This window comes from Ovis canadensis, chromosome 8, assembly GCF_042477335.2.
Source record: "Ovis canadensis isolate MfBH-ARS-UI-01 breed Bighorn chromosome 8, ARS-UI_OviCan_v2, whole genome shotgun sequence".
Taxonomy (NCBI): domain Eukaryota; kingdom Metazoa; phylum Chordata; class Mammalia; order Artiodactyla; family Bovidae; genus Ovis; species Ovis canadensis.
In genome coordinates this window covers 60842339-60865850 of record NC_091252.1, presented here as the reverse complement: position 1 = coordinate 60865850, position 23512 = coordinate 60842339, and the positions used below count along the sequence as shown (strand labels likewise).

Here is a 23512-nt window from a genome sequence, read left to right as displayed (position 1 = left end):
ATGTACTCTGAATAAGCAGGGTGACAACGTACAGCCTTGACGTACTCCTTTTCCTATTTGGAACCAGTCTTGTTCCACATCCAGTTCTAACTGTTGCTTCTTGACCTGCATACAGGTTTCTCAAGAGGCAGGTTAGGTAGTCTGGTATTCCCATCTCTTTAAGAATTTTCCACAGACTCTGTTTACTTCTACTGTATAATCGTAAGGGATTTGATTTAGGTCATATCTGAATGGTCTTAGTGTTTTCCCTATTTTCTTCAATTTAAGTATGAATTTTGCAATGAGAAGTTCATGATATGAGCCACTGTCAGTGCCCCGTCTTGTTTTCACTGACTAGAGAGAGCTTCTCCATCTTTGGCTGCAAAGAATATAATCAGTGTGATTTCATTATTGACCACCTGGTGATGTCCACGTGTAGCATCGTCTCTTGTGTTGTTGGAAGAGTGTTTGCTATGACCCGTGCGTTCTCTTGGCAAAACTCTGTTAGCCTTTACCCTGCTTAGTTTTGTACTCCCAAGGCCAAATTTGCCTGTTACTCCAGGTATCTCTTGACTTCCTACTTTTGCATTCCAGTCCCCTGTAATGAAAAGGACATATTTTGGGGGTGTTAGTTCTAGAAGGTCTTGTAGGTCTTCATAGAACTGTTCAACTTCAGCATTACTGGTCAGGGCATAGACTTGAATTACTGCGATATTGAACATTCTGCATTTCAGACTCTTTCGTTGACTGTGATCACTACTCCATTTCTTCTAAAGTATTCTTGCCCACAGTAGTAGATACAATGGTCATCTGAGTTAAACTCACGCATTCCAGTCCATTTTAGTTTGCTGATTCCTAAAATGTTGATGTTCACTCTTGGCATCTCCTGTTTGACCACTTCCAGTTTGCCTTGATTCATGGTCCTACCATTCCAGGTTCCTATGCAATATTGCTTTTTACAGCATCGGACTTTGCTTCCATCACCAGTCACATCCACAACTAGATGTTGTTTTTGCTTTGGCTCCATCTCTTCATTCTTTCTGGAGTTATTTCTCCACTGATCTCCAGTAGCATATTGGGCACCTACTGACTTGGGAAGTTCATCTTTCCAGTGTCCTATCTTTTTGCCTTTTCATACTGTTCATGGTTGGTGTTAATTTCAAAAACCTTGAAGGTGTGAGTGAAGTCATCCTGCAGCATATCATCCTATCATAAAATAACCAAAATGAAGTGTTAGACACTCATTTGTGTCTGACTCTTTGTGACCCTGGAGACTGTAGCCTAGCAGGCTCCTCTGTCCGTGGAATTTCCCAGGCAAGAATCCTGGAGTGGGTAGCCATTCCCTTCTCCAGGGGATCTTTCTGACCCAGGGATCGAACTTGAGTCTCTTATGTCTCCTGCATAACCAAGGAAAACACTAAAACCAACCATGAAAACATTTGCACATTTAACGTTTTTTAGACACAGAACGTCCGCTGAGTTTTCTTCCCAGAAGTAGAGGGATAATCAGAAGACAATTCCAGAATGCAGATTTTTCCATTCAATTGGTAGGTTTTGTTTTGATTTTTCCAAGTCCTATTGAGAGAGATTTGTTCTGACAACTGTATAAACATGTGGTATTTTTTCCAGTACCGCTTCTCAAACTCTCTTAACATCAAATAGGTGTCCTACAATTCAGTTCAATTAGGTCACACTGCACAGGTAAAAGGCTCAATCCCACAAGACTGCTCTTGTTTGACGTGCCAGTTCCAAGTACTAGGCCTTCAGGTAATTTGTACTTCTGTCCAACTTGGAGAGGGTCTGGGTTTAGGAATATATGTTGCTCTTCAGTTCACCAGATTACCTTTTCTATTCTTCCTCATTCTCTCTGATGGCTTACTACTTCTAGTAGTTATAGGGTTGTAGAGAGGACAAGGTAATAAGTTTTCTTTTGAGTGTTTGATAGTAAAATATAATTCTGTCCTTCCTACTTTCCTCCTTGCACATTTTTAAAAAGCTTCCTCTGTATGCCAGAGGATACAAGCAAGACCTCATGGAGTATTCCTTCAAGATGCCCTCTTTTCTAGGAAATAGCACCCAAATTTGCCATGTGTTGATGAGTCTTAAACCTTGAAGTGTGAGAAAGACTAATTGTGGCATCTTCTATATTAGAAAAACATTTAATTAGAGTTCTACTTCATTTAGCATAATTGTAGAACCTTTTAGATAGTTTTTAGTAAGTTAACTATTTTAATAGTTGTAGAACAAGTGTGTGTCTAATTCCTGCTGCCAGTTTCTTCCATTTCTTACTTCTGTAGGATAAACAGCATTTTGATTTTCCTTTTAATAATTTTGATGAGGTGAAATATTTGAACTCTTTACTTCATTAAGGAATGAAAAGTGTTCTTTATTTTAAAAAATAAGCACTTTATTATAAAAATTTCTTGAACTTATAATCATTCTTTAATAATGATTTTATGTATGTTGAACATCTTTAGATTGATTTTTTTAATGATAAAACTTGTCATAAACGTAATATGCAAATAATATTACTTTTTATAACTGAAAATACTTCGTGTCTTTTCTGGCCATAATGTAATTCATTTATTGTTAGATGTTCTTTGCATGAAAAATAGAAAACATAAATATTTGAAATTCTTCACTGCATCTCTGCTCAAATATAACTTGCCCACACATCTTTTTAAAATAACTTAAATCTCTGAAATTTGGGGGTGAAAGATGACATTTTGACTCAGAAAGATAGAAAAGAAGGCTTACACTATTTAAAACCAGACTTCATGAAATGATGCTATTTTTGGGTGAATTAACACTATTATTTTCTCCTACAAAGAGCTGCTGGATTATGGCTTTATTACTTTTAATATTTTAATCAGTATAAACTGCTTTCTGTTTTTATAAAATAAAGTTGTTATTCAAAATTTCCTAGGGAGGAAAGAAAAACAGTTGATTTGTCAAGCTGTATTTTGATTTACATTGAATACTTTTTATTATTCCTTCCAAACAGACACTCCTTGAATATGCAGAGAAATGGAAAACTTCAGAAGATCCTTTACCTTTATTGGAGGTATACACAGTGGCTATCCAAAGTTACGTTAAAGCCCGACCTTATCTTACCTCTGAATGTGAAAATGTAGCTTTGGTTCTGGAACGCTTGGCATTGTGAGTAAACTTTTGAGTAAATAAAAAGATTAAGCTTTTTGTTTTAACTCTGCATCTCAGGTCTTATCATGATAGTTTAATTTTAAATAGATTCGTTTTAGAGAGTCTACTGATAAGATTAGAATTATCTTATTTTACTTTAAATTTTAATAATTATTTCTATCCTTACAACTTCTTGTTTTTTTAGAAGCTGTGTTGAACTTTTGCTGTGTCTGCCTGTTGAATTATCTGATAAGCAGTGGGAGCAATTTCAGACACTGGTGCAGGTGAGAATATTTACCTACTAGATTTAACATAGGTATATTTTATGGTGATTTTTTTTATTCTGAATAAATTATTTAGTTAAAATTTAAAAGATTTAAGTGATGACAAACATTAATTGCTGTTCTTATTAACAGTGGTGACTTGTACATAGTCAGTACTCAAGATGCTTATTAAATGAATATATACATTTAAGTAGATTGATTGAATATTGCACAGTTCTTTAAGATCAAATAATTAGAACTTTGCCACAGCAGTAAAAGAACACAAAAGAAAATGCCCTCATTTGTGTTTAGAAACAGTTTAATTGCTGAAAATTGTGGTGTGCTTTATAAGAATTTAACATACCTCATTTAATCCTTATGAAAACTTTGTGGGGGTAGGTATATTTCTCCCATTTTAAAGGTGAGGAAACTGAGGCTCAATTCTACAGTATTTATTGGCCTATACTTATACAGCTAATGTCAGAGAAGTAATTTGAACCAAGATTCTTTATTCCATAGCCCATACTTTTTCTCCTGTATCTGAAAACACATGCTTTATCTCTTTTACTTAGTGCTGTTATTCTACTTTTAAAAGTACTGCATAGTTTAGCACTTAGTTGTTTTGGAGTATTACAAGAATACTAAATTTTGCTTAAGCACGAGATTGTGCTGGATATATTATAGCTTCAAGTAAATTTTGATTAATTGGTTAGTTTAAAAGAATGTTCCTGCCAGCTAATCTCAGAAAGTATAGTTGTCTCTCTATTACTCTAGCCAGAGTTCTTAAAATACCTTTTGGCCTTATGTTTTTCCATAGAAGAAATATAAAAGTAGATTAGTCTCAGATTTTAGAAGCATGTGAAATAAACTATAGTTAGGCAGAAAAGTCAACTTTTCTATTTTAATATTAAACATTAAAATCTATGTCTAGTACAAAATTCTTGAAGATAGGATTCATGTCTTTATACCATAGGATTTCACATAGTATTTTACACATATAGATACTTAATAACTGTTGAAAGTGTCTTATTCTACGTATAGTAGATACTTAATAACTGTTGAAAGTGTCTTGTCCTGTTTGTCACATTGCAACTAACTTTTTGATCATGCAGTTTCTACTTCAGCATATCAGTAACTTGTGTCTCAGGATTTTTTCCCCCAGCAAGTGGTTATTTTTAGGTAAATGATTGTTTCAGAACTATTTTCGTAGTTTGGTACTCACATATACTCTACCACAGAATTAATTAAGTAGATAGTTTATATGCAAATATTCTACTGAATTCCTCATACTAATTTTGTTTGTCAACATAAGGTAAACTTTGAAACTTTCCTTTTTGAAACAGTAGCACTACTTGATACTTTTTCATGTGGATTAATGAGAAGGAAATAACTAAATTCCAGTATGGTAGCTCTCAGCAGTTGCTCAAAAAAAAAAAAAAAATCTTAAGACACTTGAACTTGTTTCAGTGAGATTTTTATGGTTTTGAGGAATAAATTTTTAATACAAATACAGCATGAGCTTTAAGAGTTTCCATGACACTTTGCTTTCATTTCAGAGCTTCTTATTTTATGCTGGCTTAACTACATTTATTTTATTTTGCCTGTGTTTTAACTCAACATTTCTCTACCCTCCTAGAGGATAAGCCCCAGAAATGCAGGGACTAGTTGCTCTCTTCCCTGGAACTTTGCCCACAGAAATTCTCAGTAAACATTTTCTGAATTGAATTAAAATTGTTGGTCTTTTGTGGCCTGAAAAACATGCCAGTTGCACGAACACTTGGAAACGAGTAAGCAGGGCTCAGTGTCAGCTTTAATAGGATATTGCTAAGACTATGCAGTGTTACAGATGTATGAAAAGTCATACATTTAGTTGTTTTCATAAGTCCCTTTTATTGAAATACGTGTATATAAGTTGTCATTTAGGCTTTGATGTAAATTTGTCATCTGTTAATGGTAGAAGATTTTTGGAAAATTTTTTTACTAACAGAGGATATAAAATGTGTAAGGTCTTTCATGGTATGGATATTCTGATAGCTTCCTCGAGAAATAACTTTGCTGTTGGTTTAGATCTTGGGGGAAAAATAATATGAACTTATTTCTAGAAATATATTTTATTTATTTAAAATTTATAATTAGTATAATTCTTATTCTTGAGATTCATCTTAAAAACGAGAAGGATGCAGCACTTTGTAATGTGACATGAAAATTTTAAGATTAAAGTCTTATTTTTCAAAAGTTTAGTATTATATTTAAAGGCTGATAAGCTTGCTTTTGAAAATCTGTTGTAATTCTTTGGATGTTTATTTAATATTTATAGGTAGCTCATGAAAAGCTGATGGAGAATGGCAGCTGTGAATTGCATTTTTTAGCTACTCTAGCTCAAGAGACTGGGGTGTGGAAAAACCCGGTACTGTGCACTATTCTTTCCCAGGAACCATTGGATAAGGATAAAGGTAAATTTTCTAGAGAGAAGAGAGAAAGAAAAAAGAATCATTAGACTAGAGAAAATAAGTACTTAAAATTGTTTTGCTATAATCCCAGAATATTCCAAGAAGGACCATTTTGTTTAAGTTTGATATGAGGTGCTTGAGGCCCTTCACCTTTTTTTTTTAATTGGGGGAAGATGTATTTATAGGATTATGTAACCTTAGGGTAACAGAGAAACTCAAGTTTTTTTCTCAACATTATTTTATCAGAGGAATTCCCTCTGTAACATCTGACAGGTGGCAATCTAGCTTATATTTGATAACTTACTTGACAGACGGAGAAGCAAAAGTAGGGTAGCGAAACGATTTTTCTCAAAATAGATAAGAAATTAATGCTAGTAACTCTAAAGCCTTCTGCCTCTAAGATTAGTACTCTTTCTGAAACAGTTTTTTCTCAGACCTATTTTATCCTGCTTTGTTATTATTATATGAGCTTAGGCAATAAAGATCCCAGTTAAACTCAAACTGACAGCTATCCTACTAGATAGATGGCTAAATCACTAATATGTATAACACTTAATGTTCAGAGTTCAAAAACTGTATGTGCTGTGAAGAAGAGCACATATTATCTTTGGTATTTTCTTGAGATTATTTAGGAGAGTGCTCAGATTTCACCGTAAGTTTTCCCAAGGTATTTAACTAGAGAAATAAATAAGCTTCTTCCATTGTTTATTGTCGCTTTTCATGTTGGTTGATGGCAAAGCTTAGGCATTTTGCTATGTGATAGCAATTTCTGAAGAAAGAAGTAAATTCATCATTTATTCACTCTTCTGGTACTTCAATATTTACCAAAAGACTTCTCAGCTAATCTTCAAACTTCTCATCAAGCTGATTGTTCCTACCGGACTCCTCTCTTAACATTTCCCCAGCTTTCTGGATAGTTTTAGCAGTGTTATCTGTTTCTTGGCTTTCACTGCAAGTTTATTTGTATTACTGCCCTTGGTGTATTTCCATAGATTAGTTACATTATTCTTAGACCTTAGAGAAATAGATCCTCGTTATTTAAAATAAGAACAACATTTAAAGGTTGAGAGTCTTAGGGGCTTTTTGCCTTTGGTGTATTATTTTTTATCCCCAGTATATTACCACCACTGTGTTTTTATTTCTATAATTAAATTCTGCATTTCGCTCTTCTCAGCTTTAGAAGTATTGGATAGAATATATTAATAATAATACCAGGTTCCATTGTATGGTTATTGCAGTTTGAAATGTGCTTCTATATGCATGGTTTCTTTTAATCTTCACGATGATCCTGTGGAAAAGTGGCATCTTTTTTGTCCCTGTTTTACAGGTGAGAAAATACAGGCTCAGAAGGATTAGTTGTCTTTTCTGTGTCACATTGCCAGTGATATGAAGTAGAGCTGGGAATCGAAGTGAGGTCCCCAGCTCTGTCCTTTTTATATTATGCCATGTTGCACCCAGCCTAATAAAATAAAATCACATCTAGCTTAAATAAAGATTTAACTCCTTTTTTCTGTTGTCAGTTTCTGAAGAGCATCTTTGCCAAACTCACACATTGTGCTAATGCAGAAAAATAGAACTTTTACCTTAGCAGAGATTTAAAATTTACCTTAAAAGAAATGTACTCAGTGTCTTTACTTGTTTCAATGTGCCTAACATTGTCTCTGTAACAAATGTCTTTGCCCATCTCTGTGCTACTTTATTTCATGATCCTTACCTGGCATAGCTACTGGAATAATTTGGGCTATAAAGCAAAACCAGTTTCTACAGTAGCAGATAGACTGTAGGTAGCCAGATTTTAATATGACTCGTGAGGTAACCAGAGAGATGTTATATGACTGAGAGACTGTGCAGCTATAATCTTTATTTGGCCCTGTTACTTAGACTACTTCTTTGACGGGAGTTACTCTGTGGGTAATCACATAGACTTGAACTATATGTTGAAGTAATTAACATTTTACACATATACACTAATTTATTTACATTTTCAAATTGGGCAGTTGTACAGCATGTGGAACTTTCAGCTTTTTATATGATACATCCAAACCCTTGGTTTAACCTACACTGGCCTATGGCAGGTTTGATAAGAAGAGCTAGAGCTCTGCCAGCAGTAGGTACACTGTAATAGGCTATATTCATTAGTTTGTTTATAGCAAAGCGTTTGAAGTTTTGATGTAGTATTTGAACAATGGATAATTGACTTAATTCTGATTTATTTTAAATAGCTAATTTTTATTGACTAATTTTAGAACTGCTAAAGCCAGGTGGCTCAGTGGTGAAGAATCCACCTGCAGTGCAGGCAGGAGATCTGGGTTTGATTTCTGGTTTGGGAAGAGCCCCTAGAAGGGAACGGCAGCCCACTCCAGTATTCTTGCCTGGAGAATCCCCATGGACAGAGGAGTCTGGCAGTCTGTAGTTCATGGGATTGCAAAGCGTTGGTTGTGACAACACACATGCAAAGCCCAGCTAAAACCAACAAATGTTCTTTGATTTAGGGATTGAGGGTGTATGGGACTCAATTAAAAATGCTGGTTTCCGTTTAAGGTTTTAGCATCCTAGAATAATGTAACTCTGATAGTTAAACCAGTATAACTCAAGTTGATGCCCTTGAATATCACAGGAACTTTAGGCTTACATGTTACTTGTGCCTTTCTTTAGTTAGCATCTCAAAATTGGAAAGGCACTGAATAATCACTTATTTTTTACTCAATTTTAACTCCCTTCTAAAACATCACTCACTGGTAAAATGAATGGGCCAGTTTTTGAATACTTACAGAGAATGGTAACTATGTAATTCACTCCATTTATAGCTGCTATTAGATAATCTTTATTGTGTAAAATGTGAAAAACTATGTGCTTAGAGTTGCTCTCTTTTGCATCTAGTGCTACCCATAAGGCCATGCATACGTAAGAGTACAAATCCCTCTGAAGGGGCTAAAAGCTGTCCTGGTGTGGCATGATTTTTAGTCTACAGGCATGATTTCTGACTTCAGTGTATTTTGTTTGTTGTTCATGTGTAATTCTCGAAACTTAACGTGAACCCCAAATACGATCTGGCCAGCTCTGAAGTCATAGGCACTTCCATCCTCTTCATCTTAGTGTGACTTATGATGACATCACCTTTTTGGATGACCTTATCATTCTCGAAACTCAGTGAGGTTACTAAAATCACCAAAAAGTTAAAAAAAAAGCTACTCAAATTATTTGCATTTTTATACATAGTATTTTGGCATACAAAGTATCCCTTTTTTTCTTTTTTTAAATTTCACTGTGTTAAATCCATTCTGCCTCTGCAGCTTGTCCATATTATGTTAAATCTTGGTTTTGTTAGTTCAAGGGTTTTGTCTTTCCAAGTTTAAGCAGATATTATTAGCATACAGTATGTTGGCATCCAGGTTCTTGATAATGACCATTAAAAAGGTCATACCCAAACACCTAGCCCCTGGGATACTTAGAGAAATTTTCTTGTTTCCTTCTAGTCTTTTAGCCAGTGCCCTTTTGATTATGGTTGTTTCATCACATATGCCTGTTTCCTTGTGTCTGGTCCATGGCTTTCCTTTTTGTCTGTAGTGACACTATGATGAGAGGCCACAAGAAGTATTTGGCTAGAGTTTTATTAAGTAAGATTGTTTACTATTGAGGTTAGTCTGGCATTAATGTTTTAAAAAATATTTTTGTTTATTAATTTGACTGCGTCTGGTCTTGGTTGCAGTGCACAGAATCTTCATTGCATCATGCGAGGTCTTTCACTGCTGCTCACGGGCTCCGGTTGTGGTGCAAGGGCTCCAGAGTGTGTGGGCTCAGTAGTTGTGGTGCAGGACCTTACTTGCTCCTTGGCATTTGATATCTTAGTTCCCCCCAAGAAGGCTGAACCCATGTCCTCTGCATTGCAAGGTGGAGTGTCAAACATTGGGCCACCGAGGAAGTCCCTGACCTAATCATATTTTAAATGAACTAAATACTCCACACTAGTTTTCCCAACTATTAGTATTGTACATTATTAGTATGATCTGTTTGTCACAATTAATAACCCAATATCAATACTTTGCTATTAACTAAAGTCTATACCTTATTCAGATTTCCCTGATTTTTACCTATTGTCCTTTTGTTCCAGGATCCCATCCAGGATATCACATTACATTTAGTCATCATGTCTCCTTACTATGATAGTATTTTCAGACTTTCTTTGTTTTTGATGACCTTGGCAGCTTTGAAGAGTATTGTAGAACTCTGCTCAGTTGGGATCTGTCTGATGTTGCTCACGTGATTAGTCCTTGGCTTATGCGTTTAGGGGAGGGAGATCACTGAGGTTCAGTGCCATGGTCATCATACCAAAGCTGCCTATAACCAATGTGACCTCTTCACTGTTGGTATTAACCTTGGTCACCTGGCTGAGATAGTGCGTTTTTCAGGTCTTTCCACCGTGAGATTGCTCTTTTTCCACCTTTCCATGCTGTACTCTTTGGAAAGAAGTTACCATATGCAGCCCACACTTATGAGTTGGCGGGTTAAGCTCTACCTCCTTGAGGAGGCAGTATCTACACAGATTGTTTGGAGTTCTCCACAGGCAATTTGTCTTTTCTTTTTTAAAGATTACTTATTTTTTGGCTGTGGTAGGTCTTCGTTATGTGTGGTGCCGAAGCAATCACTGCTCTGGGTCTGCATTACTGCCCTCGGGCTTTCTCTTAGTTACGGTGAGTGGGGGCCACTGTTTGTTGTGGTGTGTGGGCTTCTCATTCCTGTGGCTTCTCTTGTTGCAGACCACTGGCTCTAGGCTTGCCAGCTTCAGTAGTTGCAGTGCCTGGGCTCACTAGTTGTGGCACCTGCACTTAATTGTGGGATCTTCCCAGACCAGGATCGAACTGGAATTGCTTGCATTGCAAGGCAGATTCTTAACCACTGTACCACCAAGGAAGCCCGAGATTTGTCTTTTCTTCCATATCTATCTGTTTAATTAGTATGGACTCACTGATATTTACTTTATGCTTTGGTGATAATCCAACACTATTTGTTTATCAAATTGTTCAGCTTTGGCCACTGGAAACTCTTCAAGTTAACTTCTCTGTCCCTTTGACATAGCCCCATGGTTGTGGGTTATGCTTTTGTTTAAGTACTTCCTTGTTTTCTGTTTCTACAAGATGCTCCAGGTTTATTCTGTGTATCTCTTGCCCCAGTCCTAGAATCAGCTGTTTCTCCAAGGAACCTTAGTTCCTTTCAGTGGAGAATAGTGTTAGGAACCAAGCCCTGGCAACTGGTTGTGCTCATTGCTACCGAGGTGTCATTGCCTCCAGGAACTCTCAGCAGACAGAGTAAAAAAATATATGTAGGTATAATTAATCTGTGTGTGTACACGTATTTATAAATGTTTGTATATGTAACCAGTTGTGTCTATATTAAACTAAATGTGAGAGTTTATACAGATGTCTCCAACTCTAATCTATAGCACCTGGATCATTCTGACCTTCTCTTAAAAGAATGTCGTATAATTGGAATTATACAGTATATAGCGTTTTCAGACTTGCTTCTTTCACCATAGACCATCCATATGTTACTTAAACATCCGTATGTCACTACTTACTTCCTCCTAGTGTATGTATAGCGATTTCAGAATTGATAACCTGTGCCCCTGTGGGAAACAACTTTTATCAGTGTACACAGTTCCTCCTTCCGTATTCGTACTGACTCCTCTTATCCCAAGTTAGGTGAGCAGCCCGTTCTCCCATCTCTTTCAGTGAAGTTCTTTCATTACCTTTATAAGACAGAATCTTTTGCCATATTTACAGTCTATCCTGGCTTTGCAACCTCCTAAATCATATTTTCAAATTTGCCTACCTTTGGAGTCCTTCTTCATGCTGTAAAGTTGTTTGGGTTTTGACCAATGCGTATTATCATGTGTCCTCCATTATAGTATCATACAGGATAGTTTCATTGCCCTAAAAAAGATTAACTGTGCTTCACCTGTTCAACCCTCTCCTGAACAGATGAAAATTACTTATCCAGTAATTTATAGACTTTTCAGTCTACCTTCGTTCATTTAAAAATATGCATGTAACATTTATGTATGTATTAGAGTGACTTCTTAGCTCATTCAAAAAAAAGTTGCTGACTAACCACCACAGTTTGTTTATCCATTCACCTATTAAAAGACATCTTGTTTTCTACCAGTTTTGGGCATTAATGAGTATAACTGCTATAAATATTTGCATACAAGTTTTCGTGGATAAATTTTCAGATCAGTTGGGTAAATACCTAGGAGAAAGATTGCTAGGTTATGTGGTAAGAGTATATTTTGCTTTGTGAGAAGCTGCCAAGCTATACCACTCTGCATGCTGTTCTTGATTCTCACTGGTAGTTGCTTTTATCTATTTTGGGAATTTTAGCCATTCTAATATGTGTGTCATGATATTCCATTGCTTTAATTTGTGTTTCTGTACAGACAGATGATACTGAACATCTTTTCACGTGAATATTTGCCATCTGTATATCTTGGGAGAAGGATCTGTTTATATCTTTTGCTTTTTAGTTGCGTTTTTTTTCTTTTTTCTTTCTTTTAATTTTTTACTGGCGTATAGTTGATTTACAATGTTGTGTTAGTTTCTGCTGTACGGGAAAGGGAATCATTCATACATATACATATAGCCACCGTTTTTAGCTTCTGTTCCCATGTAGGTCGTTACAGAGTATTGAGTAGAGTTCCCTGTGCTATACAGTAGGTTCTTTTTAATTTATCTATTTTATGTATAGTAGAGTGTATATGTCTATCCCAATCTCCCAGTTTATCTCCCCATCTTTCCCCCTTGGTAACTGTAAGTTTGTCTTCTGTATCTGTGACTGTTCTAGTTTCGTAAATAGGTTTATTTGTACTCTGTTTTTTTAGATTCCACATATAAGCGATATCATGATATTTGTTTTTCTCTGACGTACTCAGTATGATAATCTCTAGGTCATCCACTATTCCTTTTTGTTGTTATAGTTTGATACAGGTCCTTTAGCAGATAGGAGTTTGGCAAATATTTTCATTTACCTTGTGACTTGTTTTTCTTTACAGTGCCTTGCAGAGGGCAGAAGTTTTAAATTTTAATAAAGTCCAACTTATTTTTTTTACTTTCATGGATTGTGCTTTTGTTGTTTTATCTAAAAATAATCACCAAACCCAAGATCATATAGATTTTTCTCCTCTTATCGCCTGGACCCTGGAGAAGGAAATGGCAACCCACTCTAGTGTTCCTGCCTGGAAACCCCTATGGGCAGAGGAGCCTGGCAGGCTACAGTCCATAGGGTTGCAAAGAGTTGGACACGACTGAGCAACTTCGCTTTACTTTATCTCCTGGATGTATCATATTAATAGTTTTGTGTTATATATTTTGGTCTGTGATACATTTTGAGATAAATTTTGTAGAAGTGTAACCTAATTTATGTTTGATGAATCTTTCTTGGTTCTTAACAGTCATATTTCTAATGTATTAATTTTAAGACTCTTAGGAATACATTTATTCCTCCAGTCTACAGTTTGCAAAATGTACCTCAAGTCCCATTTTGAAAATTATATTTTCCCACCTGTTTCCATTTGCTCCATTGTTCTATCTTTTTCAATCTAAAGGTTATTATCAGACCCACCATTCTCTCTGTCATCATAAATAATGAATAATCAAACCCAATTTGATCATATTCAGCTTATTTGGCACGCTTGTTTAGTTGCTATGTTGTGTCCAACACTTTTCCGATCCCATGGACTATACCCTTCCAGGTGCCTCTGTCCATGGGATTTCCCTGGCAAGAATACTAAAGTGAGTTGCCACTTACTTTTCTAGGAGATTGCGTCGCAAGCAGATTCTTTACCACTGAGCCACCAGGGCAGTCCAGTTGGTAAGCTAGGGGTCATCTTTTTAATAACAGTTTGCATAGGTTAGGTGCTGACAGTCCTGGTGTATGCATCCTTGGTCCTGAGCCTGCTGTTTTTTCTTTTTTTGTATATGCCATTATTATAAAATCTAAACTTTGAAAGAGCTCCCTACTAACAGTTACACTGAATTCCTTCAGCCCTTTCCCTTCTATTTTAGAATAATTTGCAGTTGCATAAATTGTGTTTTTATTCAGCTTGCCAGTTCTTTCTTGAATCCTAAGCCCTGGGGTTCATTTTATGTTTTTTGAACTCCTTGGTTTTCAAAGGAAATTTCTAAAGCTTAAGATTTTCCACAGTTCTTATAAATCCTTCAGAGCTTTGTGAGAAAATAAGTCTTTATTTCAGTAATAAACTTTGCCTTTTAAAATAAACAGGAAAAACATGCTGCTTGGTTTGCCAGATATTAGCATATCTACGATGTAATAATATTTTAAAGGAAGAGAACAGATAAAATGAGGCCAGATCTGATTACATGCAGCTGAATTTGTTTTCAGATAGAAATCTCTAGTTCTTTTGACTTGTTGAAACTTTTCCTGTATTTTTTATGGGCCTGTGTGTATCTTCACATGTATATTCTATGTATAGAATACCAAAATGGGTGATTCTGAAACCTACACTTAAATATGTTGACGGTTCTTTTGAGTGTTAAAACATTTCTTATACAAAATCACTAAAAAGAACATCTTGTAGATGATACATTAAGTAAGCTTAAGAAATACAGTTCTCCTAACATTTCTATTTGGTTATCTTTTTTTTTTTTTTAAGTTAAAAAATTTTTTTTGCTTTCTCTCTCTTTTGCTCTTACTGACCTTGTCTTGTAATAAAAAATAAATAAGTGGAATATTTTGGATTTCATTTTTAAAAATCCCTGCTAAATTAGATTGCCCTCTGTTTAGGTTTTACTTAGATTATTGAGGATCAGTGACTCTGGATAGAATTAAGCTGATGGAATTTAACGGCAGTAAAATTGTAGAAGTGTTCACTTTCCCATTCTAGACTGATGTTTTATTTTGCATTTTGTTAACCTTAATTATATTCTACTGTTACATAACTAGATATATGGTGACCACCAATATTTTATTTTTAGTAGTAATGATTTAAAACATAAACTTACTGGATTTTCTAAACATCCTAGAAAAATTAATTGTTTTGTTCTAATGAGTCTGATTTCATTATCATGTTACATGGATAAAGATGTGAGAATTTAATTAAATGTAATAGTAATAATTAAATCTTATTCCACAAGAAAATTTTATGGTTACATACTTACTTTTGTTGTTGTTGTTCAGTTGCTAAGTTGTGTCTGACTCTTTGCAGCCCCATGAACTGTAGCACACAAGACTCCTCTGTCTTCCACTATTGCCCAGAGCCTTACTAGATTCATCTATAACATGGAATTTTAAAAATTTATATAAATTCTGTTTTGCATCAATCATGCCAAAAATCAGTTACAATCGTAAGTTTCAGGCTTAATGACAAAGCAGGCAGTTTAAGCACTTCTGAAATCTTCAGTGAAAATGCTGTTTCTTGAAATTTAGCTTATTCTCTCAGGAAAGGGTGAGAGGTTGGGTGAAGGAAGTGCTAAGCTTTTATTAAATTTCTGAATTTGAATTTTTTGAACTAATAATGCTGAATTGATTTTTTATGGCAATTTTTTCTTGTGGTAAAAACAAAATGTATCATTTAGTCCTTTTTAAGTGTACAGTTCAGTAAGAGTTCAGTAGTGTTTTGTATGTTCATACTGTATTGAAACTTATCTGCAGAACTTTTTTAATCTTGCAGAAAGATTTTATCACTTGCAAAAATGATTTTAAACAATAGCTCCCTCCTTTTCCCATACTCCACTCCCAGTCCCTGGTTAGTCAACGTTCTGCTTTTTGTTTCTATGACTTTGATTGCTTTAGATACCTCATATAAGTGGAATCATACTACATATTTACCTTTTTTTGACTGGCTTATTTCATTTAACATAATGTCCTCCAAATACAACTGTTGTTGGCATGTGACAGAATTTCCTTCTGTTTTAAAGGTGGATAATACTACATTATATGTATATGCCACATTTATCTATCAGTTCACCTGTTGATGGACATCTGGATTACTTCTACCTCTTGGCCCTTGTGAGTAGTGCTGCTGTGAACTCGGGAGTGCAGATGTCTCCTTGAGACGCTCCTTTGACTTCTTTTGTGGCATCCAGAAGTGGGATAGCTGCACCACATGGTAGTTCTGTTTCTGATTTTTTGAGGAACTTCTAGACTGTTTTCCTTAGAGGTTGTATCATTTTATAGTGCTATCAATAGGGCACAAAGGTTACAGTTCCTCTACATCTTCAACCAACATTTATTTTCTCTTTTTGTTTTGTTATTGTGTTTTTGAAAGCCATTCTGAGACAGGTGTGAAGTGATATCTCATTGTAGTTTTGATTTGTATATCATTTTTGGAGAAGTGTCTCTTCAAGTCCTTTGCCTATTTTCAGTTGGATTATTTGATTTTTGTTGTTGAGTTATAGGAGTTCTTTATATATTCTAAACATTAACCTCTTATCGCATATGTAATTTGCAAATATTCTCTCCCATTGTTTAAGTTGCCTTTTTACTCTGTTGATTCTGTCCTTTGATGTAGGAAGTTAACTTTGACGTAGTCTTACTTTTTTGTTGTTCTTGGCTAACCCTTGGTATCATATCTAATAAATCATTGCCAAGTCCAGTTCTTGAAGCTTCTCCCCATTGTTTTCTTCTAGAAATTTTATAGTTTTGGGTATTATATTTAGGTCTTTAATTCATTTCAAATTTATTTTTTATATGGTATAAGGGTTTAATTTTATTCTTTTGCATGTGGATATCCAGTTTACCCAGCACCATTTGTTGAAGAGACTGTCATTTCCTATTGTGAGTGGTCTTGCCACCTGGTTGAAGATTATTTGATCATTTAGTGATGGTTTATTTCTGAGCTTTTTCTATTCTCTTGCATTGCCTGTATTCCTGTTATGCCGCTTTAGATTGTTTTGTAGTCCATTTGAAGTGAGGAAGTGTGAGACCTCCAGCTTTGTTCTTTTTCAAAATTGTTTTAGCTGTTTGGGATTCCTTGAGATTGCATATGAGTTTTAGGGTCAATTTTTCTCTCTCTTCAAAATAGCCATTCCAGTTTTGTTGGGATTACATTGAATCCATAGCTTGCTTTGGGTTATTGGACATCTTAACCACAGTAAGTCTTCAAACCCATGAACATGAGTTTCCTTTGCATTTCCCTGTGTCTTCTTTAATTTCTTTCAGTAATGTTTAATTTCTTTCAGAGCTCCCCTGGTGGCTCAGACAGTAAAGAATCTGCCTGCAGTGTGGAAGACCTGGGTTCAGTTCCTGGGTCGGTAAGATCCCTGGAGAAGGTAATGGCTACCCACTCCAGTATTCTTACCTGGAGAATTCCATGGACATAGGAGTCTGGTGAGCTGTAGTCCATGGGGTCGCAGAGTCGAACATGACTGAGCGACATGAATTCAAATTCATTCAAATTAGCTGTTTGCTTCCCAGGTGGCACTAGTGGTAAAAGACCCACCTGCCAATGCAGGAGACGAAAGAGACTCGGGTTCAATCCCTGGGTTGGGAAGATTCCCTGTAGGAGGGCATGGCAACCTGTTGCAGTATTTTTGCCTGGAGAAGGCCATGGACAGAGAAGCCTGACAGGCTACACTCCATGGAGTTGCAAAGAGTTGGAAATGCCTGAAGCGACTTTTAGCACACACCCAGTGTTTATAGGTTTCGCTGTACAAGTATTTCACTCTCTTGATCAGGTCTACTAAGTACTTTATTCTTTTTGTTGCTGTTATAAATGGAATTGTTTTCTGAATTACCTTTTCAGTTTGTTCATCGTTAGCATGTAGAAATGCGTCTTGTTTTTGTGTTCTGATTTTGATATCCTGCAACTTCGCTAAATTTATTTAGTGCATGTGTGTGTGTAATCTTTAGGATTTTCTACCTATAAGATGATGCCATCTGCATTCAGATGATGATACTTCTTCCTTTTTATTTTGGATGCCTTTTACTTCTTGCCCAAATGCTGAATTGATTTTAAGGGAAACTAAATTATTTTAATGGAATAGGTGATGCAGATTCATGAAAGTTATGATGGGAATTTTTTAATTTACTGTTTGAACACAAGGGGAAACCACTTGGAGATTTTAACTGGGAAAGGAGAGTTGAGTATGTTCTTCAGGGGTGGGTGGGGGGGAAGCATCATGAGTCCTAGTGGAGATGTGTTAGAAAAACTAGCAGAATGCAACAGAGTGGTCTGGGAGATTAACAGTTTGATCTGAGAGAAGGGGGTGAATGGTAGGTGTAGAGGTGGAGAAAAATGAATGGGATTAAGTAGTTAGGAGTTTGGAAGTGACAGGATCGTATGGTGGATCGTATGACAGGGTTGTAGGTTAGTATAAGGAGGAACAAGGCAGAAAAGGAAAATATTTATACCACCTTTTAGTTCTTTTTAGTTTTATAACACATATTGTGGCATAGATATTTTTGTATGCAGAGTTTGAAATGATTGTGAAACAGCTAGCTGGAGATGCTGCAAGGGAAATTATGTGCAAATCTGAATGTGGAGATAGACACTCAGTAAATAGATTTGACTCCACTTTGGGGGGAATCCAGGACCTCGTCCTAAATTTTGGTGTATGGTACATGATCAGCTAATATTTATATAAAGATTTATCACAAATATTCAACTTACATATTGTAATAGTTTAAAAATTATCTCTCATGTTTTTCTTTTTACTATTATGTAAATGGCATTTTATGGAAAGAAGGCCATTATTACTTTAATTGAACTGACAATCACTCATTTACATTGCCATTGTAGGTCATCCAGATCTCTTGATAGGGTGGAATGTAGTAAAACCTGCTTTTTCCTCCCAAGTACATAAATACACAGAAAATAAATAAAAAGGCTACCCAAGTAAAATTCCATGTATTTTATAGTTTTCTGGGATGGAGGTGGGTTAAAGCAGGGTAGTGAGTGAAATTTGATGTGACTAGCTACTTAAGGATAAAGATAAAGCTTTTTTTCAAGAGTCTGATAATCTTTGATGTGCTGTTATAACTTTGTAAGGAAAACATGTCCTGGAGTGGAGAGAAATAGAGAAGCATATAGAGGAATGAGGGAAGGAAAGCAGGTAAAAGGAAAATGGAGAAGGAGAAGGGGGATTATGGGGAGTGAGTTTCCCTCCCCTAAGGGGGAGGTTCTGAATAGAGCATTAAATGTAATCTACTTTTGATCCATTTGAACCTTGAGCTTCAGAATACATAATTACTTTCCTCTGAAAACAAATGCTACTTCACAGCTCTTTTACTTAAAGTGCTATTCTAACAAGTAGTAGGCACACTAGCTAAAGAAGAATTTTCTTTTTCTCTTTGCATCACTGTGTTAAGGTGAAGTTTGCAAGACTGGTCTGCTTCTGGTCCCGGTTGTATTGTTAACAGGTTTTATGACCCTGGGAGGTCATTTGCCTTCTGTGAGCCTCAGTTTACTCATCTGCCAAATGATGGAGCTGGATAAAATGATCTATAAAGCTCCTTCTGCTCTAATATTCTGTATTTCTTTGAAATCTGTTTTGCGCTAAGTGTGGCAATGGTTTCCGATTGTTTAAAAACACACACACAAGTATGTTTTTGAAATGTATAGTAACATATTCTACTCTACTTGAGTTAGTACAGAAATTATTTTGTATAATTTCATTCTAGCTACATGCTGCTCTTTGAGATTTTAAGGACTGTTTGAAATTCTATTAAGATTATCATTAGTTTCATTTAAAAGTTGCCACCTTTAAATAATTTCTTCGCTATGATCTTCAGAGTTCTGCTGAGTATGAGTTATTGTGGGAGTATGTGAAATAATTCCCAGGCTTTTTACCACTAGTGTTTCCTGGAACCTCAGGCTGTTTCTTAAAGTCCGTAACTTATAGCCAGAATAACTTTTAAAAAATTCTTATTTCCTTAATGTTTTCATTGAAAATCTTTACAGATTTTGTTTTGGCTATTGAGCTAAACTATGAAAAGGTATTTGCAGTGTAATTGTCCTAACAGAATCATGTGATATTGAAAAGAAAAGTAATGCCCAGACATACTGTCAGAGGTACCAGAGGGTTATACAGATAGTGTCATTTATCTGTGTTTAGTCTTTATACTTTATTTTTTTTTTTTTGGTGTAGTTTAATGTGCAAAGAATAGAGAGTAGCAGGAATAAGATCTAGACTTCAAGAAAAGGATGAAATTTGGGATCCTATATTAAATTGCTTATGTGCTCATGGTTTTAATACTGAGGAGCTTTGATCATACTATTTTATAGAAGAATATTTTCATAGTGAGTATGGTTAGAGCTAAAGTTACTAAATGGTAGCAAAGTTTATTTACAGAGAGGAAGAACATCTTTTATTTTCCATGTTTTAACCCACAAATTACTTCCTAGACATATTTTCCAGTCCTTTCACAAGTTGAGAAATCTTGTGTTTTATTTATAGGGCATATAAAATTTTATCACTTGAAAGCCTTCCAAAGGTTGTCGGCTAGCCATCACTAAGTAAATTTTTAAGCACCATTTTCATCCTGGTAAAGAAAACTTAGGGAAAAGTTTAAATTTGTGTTTGTTAAATTTTAAAATCTCCTTCACAAATTAGGGAAAAAGTTAAATTCTTCCTTGTAGTTGATCAGACAAGCACTCAGAAATTCAAAGTTTGAACAGAATGAATATTTATTATATATTAGCGGGTCTTAAGCAAGTGTTGAGGTTTATTGGTTGATACTTTTAAAACCTAGAGAACTTTCAGCAGACTACCCTCCAACCCCTTATTTATTTTTCAGTAGATAATTTAAATTTGTCTTAAGACACCTACTAAGGCAAGATAGGGCTTCCCTGAGGGCTCAGTGGTATAGAATCCACTTGCAGTGCAGGAGCCACAGAAGATGCGAGTTCCACCCCTGGGTCAGGAAGATCCCCTGGAGGAGGAAATGGCAACCTGCTCCAGTATTTTTGCCTGGAAAATCTCATGGATAGAGTAGCCTGGCAGGTTACAATCCATGGGGTCACACAGAGTCAGACATAACTGAGCATGCATGCTCAGACTTCACCTTTTAAAATGAAAAATACATCAACAGAATTGAACACAATATTAGTTGAATTTCATCTTCTAGAATATCCAAACATCCTTTTGTGGTTACCATATAAGTAATCCTCCTGCCATCGCAGGAAATGCCAAGAGAGACAGGTTCAGTCCCTGGGTTGGTAAGATGCCCTGGAGTAGGAAATGGCAACCCACTTCAGTATTGGCTGGAATAGTTCATGAGCAGAGGAAACTGGCGGGCTGTATAGTCCATGGGATTGCAAAAAATCAGGTACAACTGAGGGACTGCACATATACACATATGAGTGTGTAATGCCCTCGCCCTGCAAATTTCTAGAAATGCTAACCCCTGATATTCAAGAATAAAAGCTGTGGGAGAAAGAATTTAGTATAATTTTAATAACACTGACTCAGAATTCAATGCAAAATTATTTTTATAATCAGGAATTCAACTCACCTCTTGTAAATCACTATAAATGGTACTTTAAGGGGCTAAAGTATTAATGCAACTCTAAAAAATTAACTACATGATTATCTTCTGCTGATAAGATCAAATATTTTGTGACATTCTGAGAATAACAGAAAATTGCAACAACAAAAAAGTTTATTTTCTCTGCTTTAAACAAATATTCCTTGTAAGTATTTGTATTGCAAATGAACTATTTACCAAATGTTAATAATCTATTATGTCTTGTTTTTTAAAGTGAATGAATTTTTAGCTTTTGAGGGTCCCATCTTGTTGGATATGAGAATTAAACATCTAATCAAAACAAATCAGTTAAGTCAAGCAACTGCTCTAGCAAAGCTGTGTTCTGACCATCCAGAGATTGGTACAAAAGGTAGTTTTAAGCAAACTTACCTTGTCTGTCTTTGTACATCATCACCAAATGAAAAGTTAATCGAAGAGGTGAGTATGTTTTCTTTTGTCAGTAACTATTTTTTAAAGTAAAACTAATAATTTTTCATTATATTAGAATGTCTTTGACTTCCTTTTCTCTTAAATAGTGAAGAGCCATTGTTATCAGTGTTAAGTTTTTGATGTGCTCTTAGATAGTGATTGTAAGCAGCTTTCAGGATTATATGTAAACATTTCACCGGGCTTCTACTTTAAATAAATTGGCTCTTTTTTTATCAGAAAGGTGGTGGTAGCTTAATTTAGCTAGCATTTTTTTATTAGTGTTCGGGCTTTAATTTCAGTTTACCTGACTTCACAATACTTGCAGATTTTAACTAGGTAACTTAAAAAAATGTATATGTCTTCCCCCTAAGTATACTCTTTCTCTCTCCCTCTGTATACATATCTATCTCTATATCTATCTATATTCATTTTTATTGGTAGTTTAATTTAAATTTGCATGTTTAGTTTTTCTTTGTAAGACAAGTGATTGTGGTTTTTTCACTTCTAGTTGGCATAAAGCATAGTATTCATGTATTTGTATATTTTATACTACAGATTTCTAAAAGTAGAATCATAATCCAAATGGGATTTTGCATCTTAGAGGACTCATAATTCCAAAATGAAGTTGAAGACAGGGTAGGAGAATTGAAAGTTGTTGATCAAAAAAGCAGAATATGTATATAAAGAGAATAGATAAAACTATAATACATTGGACAGTGATGTGTATATATGTCTTTTATCTCTAATATAAGTATCCTTTGATTCCAAAGCAGTAGCGAATGGAGAACAAAGGGATTGTGGGACAGATTTTAGGATATGCAAAGGGAGACGCTGAAATAAAAGAGAGGACAATTAACAGAGGGTGCATGATCCCCTGAGTAGATGGAGATTGTAGTCAGAATCCAGAGGAAAGATAACCTCTAACAGAAAGCTAAATGCCCACATGAGGTTAAGGGTTGGAATTACAATGGTGATTGTGTGATTTTTCTTGAGAATAGAAAATAAAGAGGAAGATGATAGCCTTGGACCAAGATGAGAAGCCTGTTGTGTATGTTTTGCATAATGAGGATCCTAGGAAGAGTGATGGCATGCAGTTTGTAGACCGGATGAAGTAGAGCCAAGGGCTCTGGCTTAGGAGATCATTAGTTTGGATATTAGCTATTTTTCTCTTGAGTGTTTCTCTTTTATCTCAGGTAATGCTTTTTTCATCACTGTTTAATAGGAGCTAAATAGAGGATTGAAATTTTCTTATTAGTCAAGAATAACTTTGTAGACAATTCATTGGCAGATGTATAAAGTTTCTTGAGATTAGCCTTTGAAATGTGTGTGACATTTTTTAGTCCTTAAATAGTTATTATGATATTGCATCCTGTGTATTTTTCAGCTTCATTTAAGTTTTCATTATCAGTTCCGTCCCAGCCCTTAATTAAGTCTGTCCGTCTGCTCATCCTTCCTTCAGCAGATTTTTATTAAGTAAATGAAAGATGTCATCTAAACACTGAGGGGGTTGTGAGTGAGTAAAGCCTGGGTCCTTAGAAGCATACCTTCTAGCAGGAAACTATCTAAAGATAGGGTTGTTGCATCAACTTTTAAAGTCCTATTGGAAGTTGAAGACTATGAATTTGTTAACTCCAGGAAAGTCTCTATTTCTGGCTATCCTGAATAGTCAAAAAAATTCTTGCAGAACTAAACCTAAATTCCCTCTTGGTTTAATTATCCAGAGTTAAGTAACAACAGCCCACCCTGCTGTGGGAGATCCTCAGGAAAATTCTC

The 23512-nt window shown here is 35.4% G+C and overlaps 1 protein-coding gene across 4 annotated transcripts in view; it reads left to right on the top strand.

The window, feature by feature from the left end:
* ZNF292 (zinc finger protein 292) overlaps window positions 1-23512 on the top strand; it is a 97784-nt gene that overhangs the window by 53830 nt on the left and 20442 nt on the right. For all 4 annotated transcript variants that reach the window (XM_069598298.1, XM_069598295.1, XM_069598296.1 and 1 more), the window contains 4 exons: window positions 2984-3138; window positions 3326-3404; window positions 5701-5836; window positions 21546-21748. In XM_069598298.1, the coding sequence (XP_069454399.1) occupies window positions 2984-3138; window positions 3326-3404; window positions 5701-5836; window positions 21546-21748 (573 nt within the window). The remainder of the gene's footprint in view (window positions 1-2983; window positions 3139-3325; window positions 3405-5700; window positions 5837-21545; window positions 21749-23512) is intronic.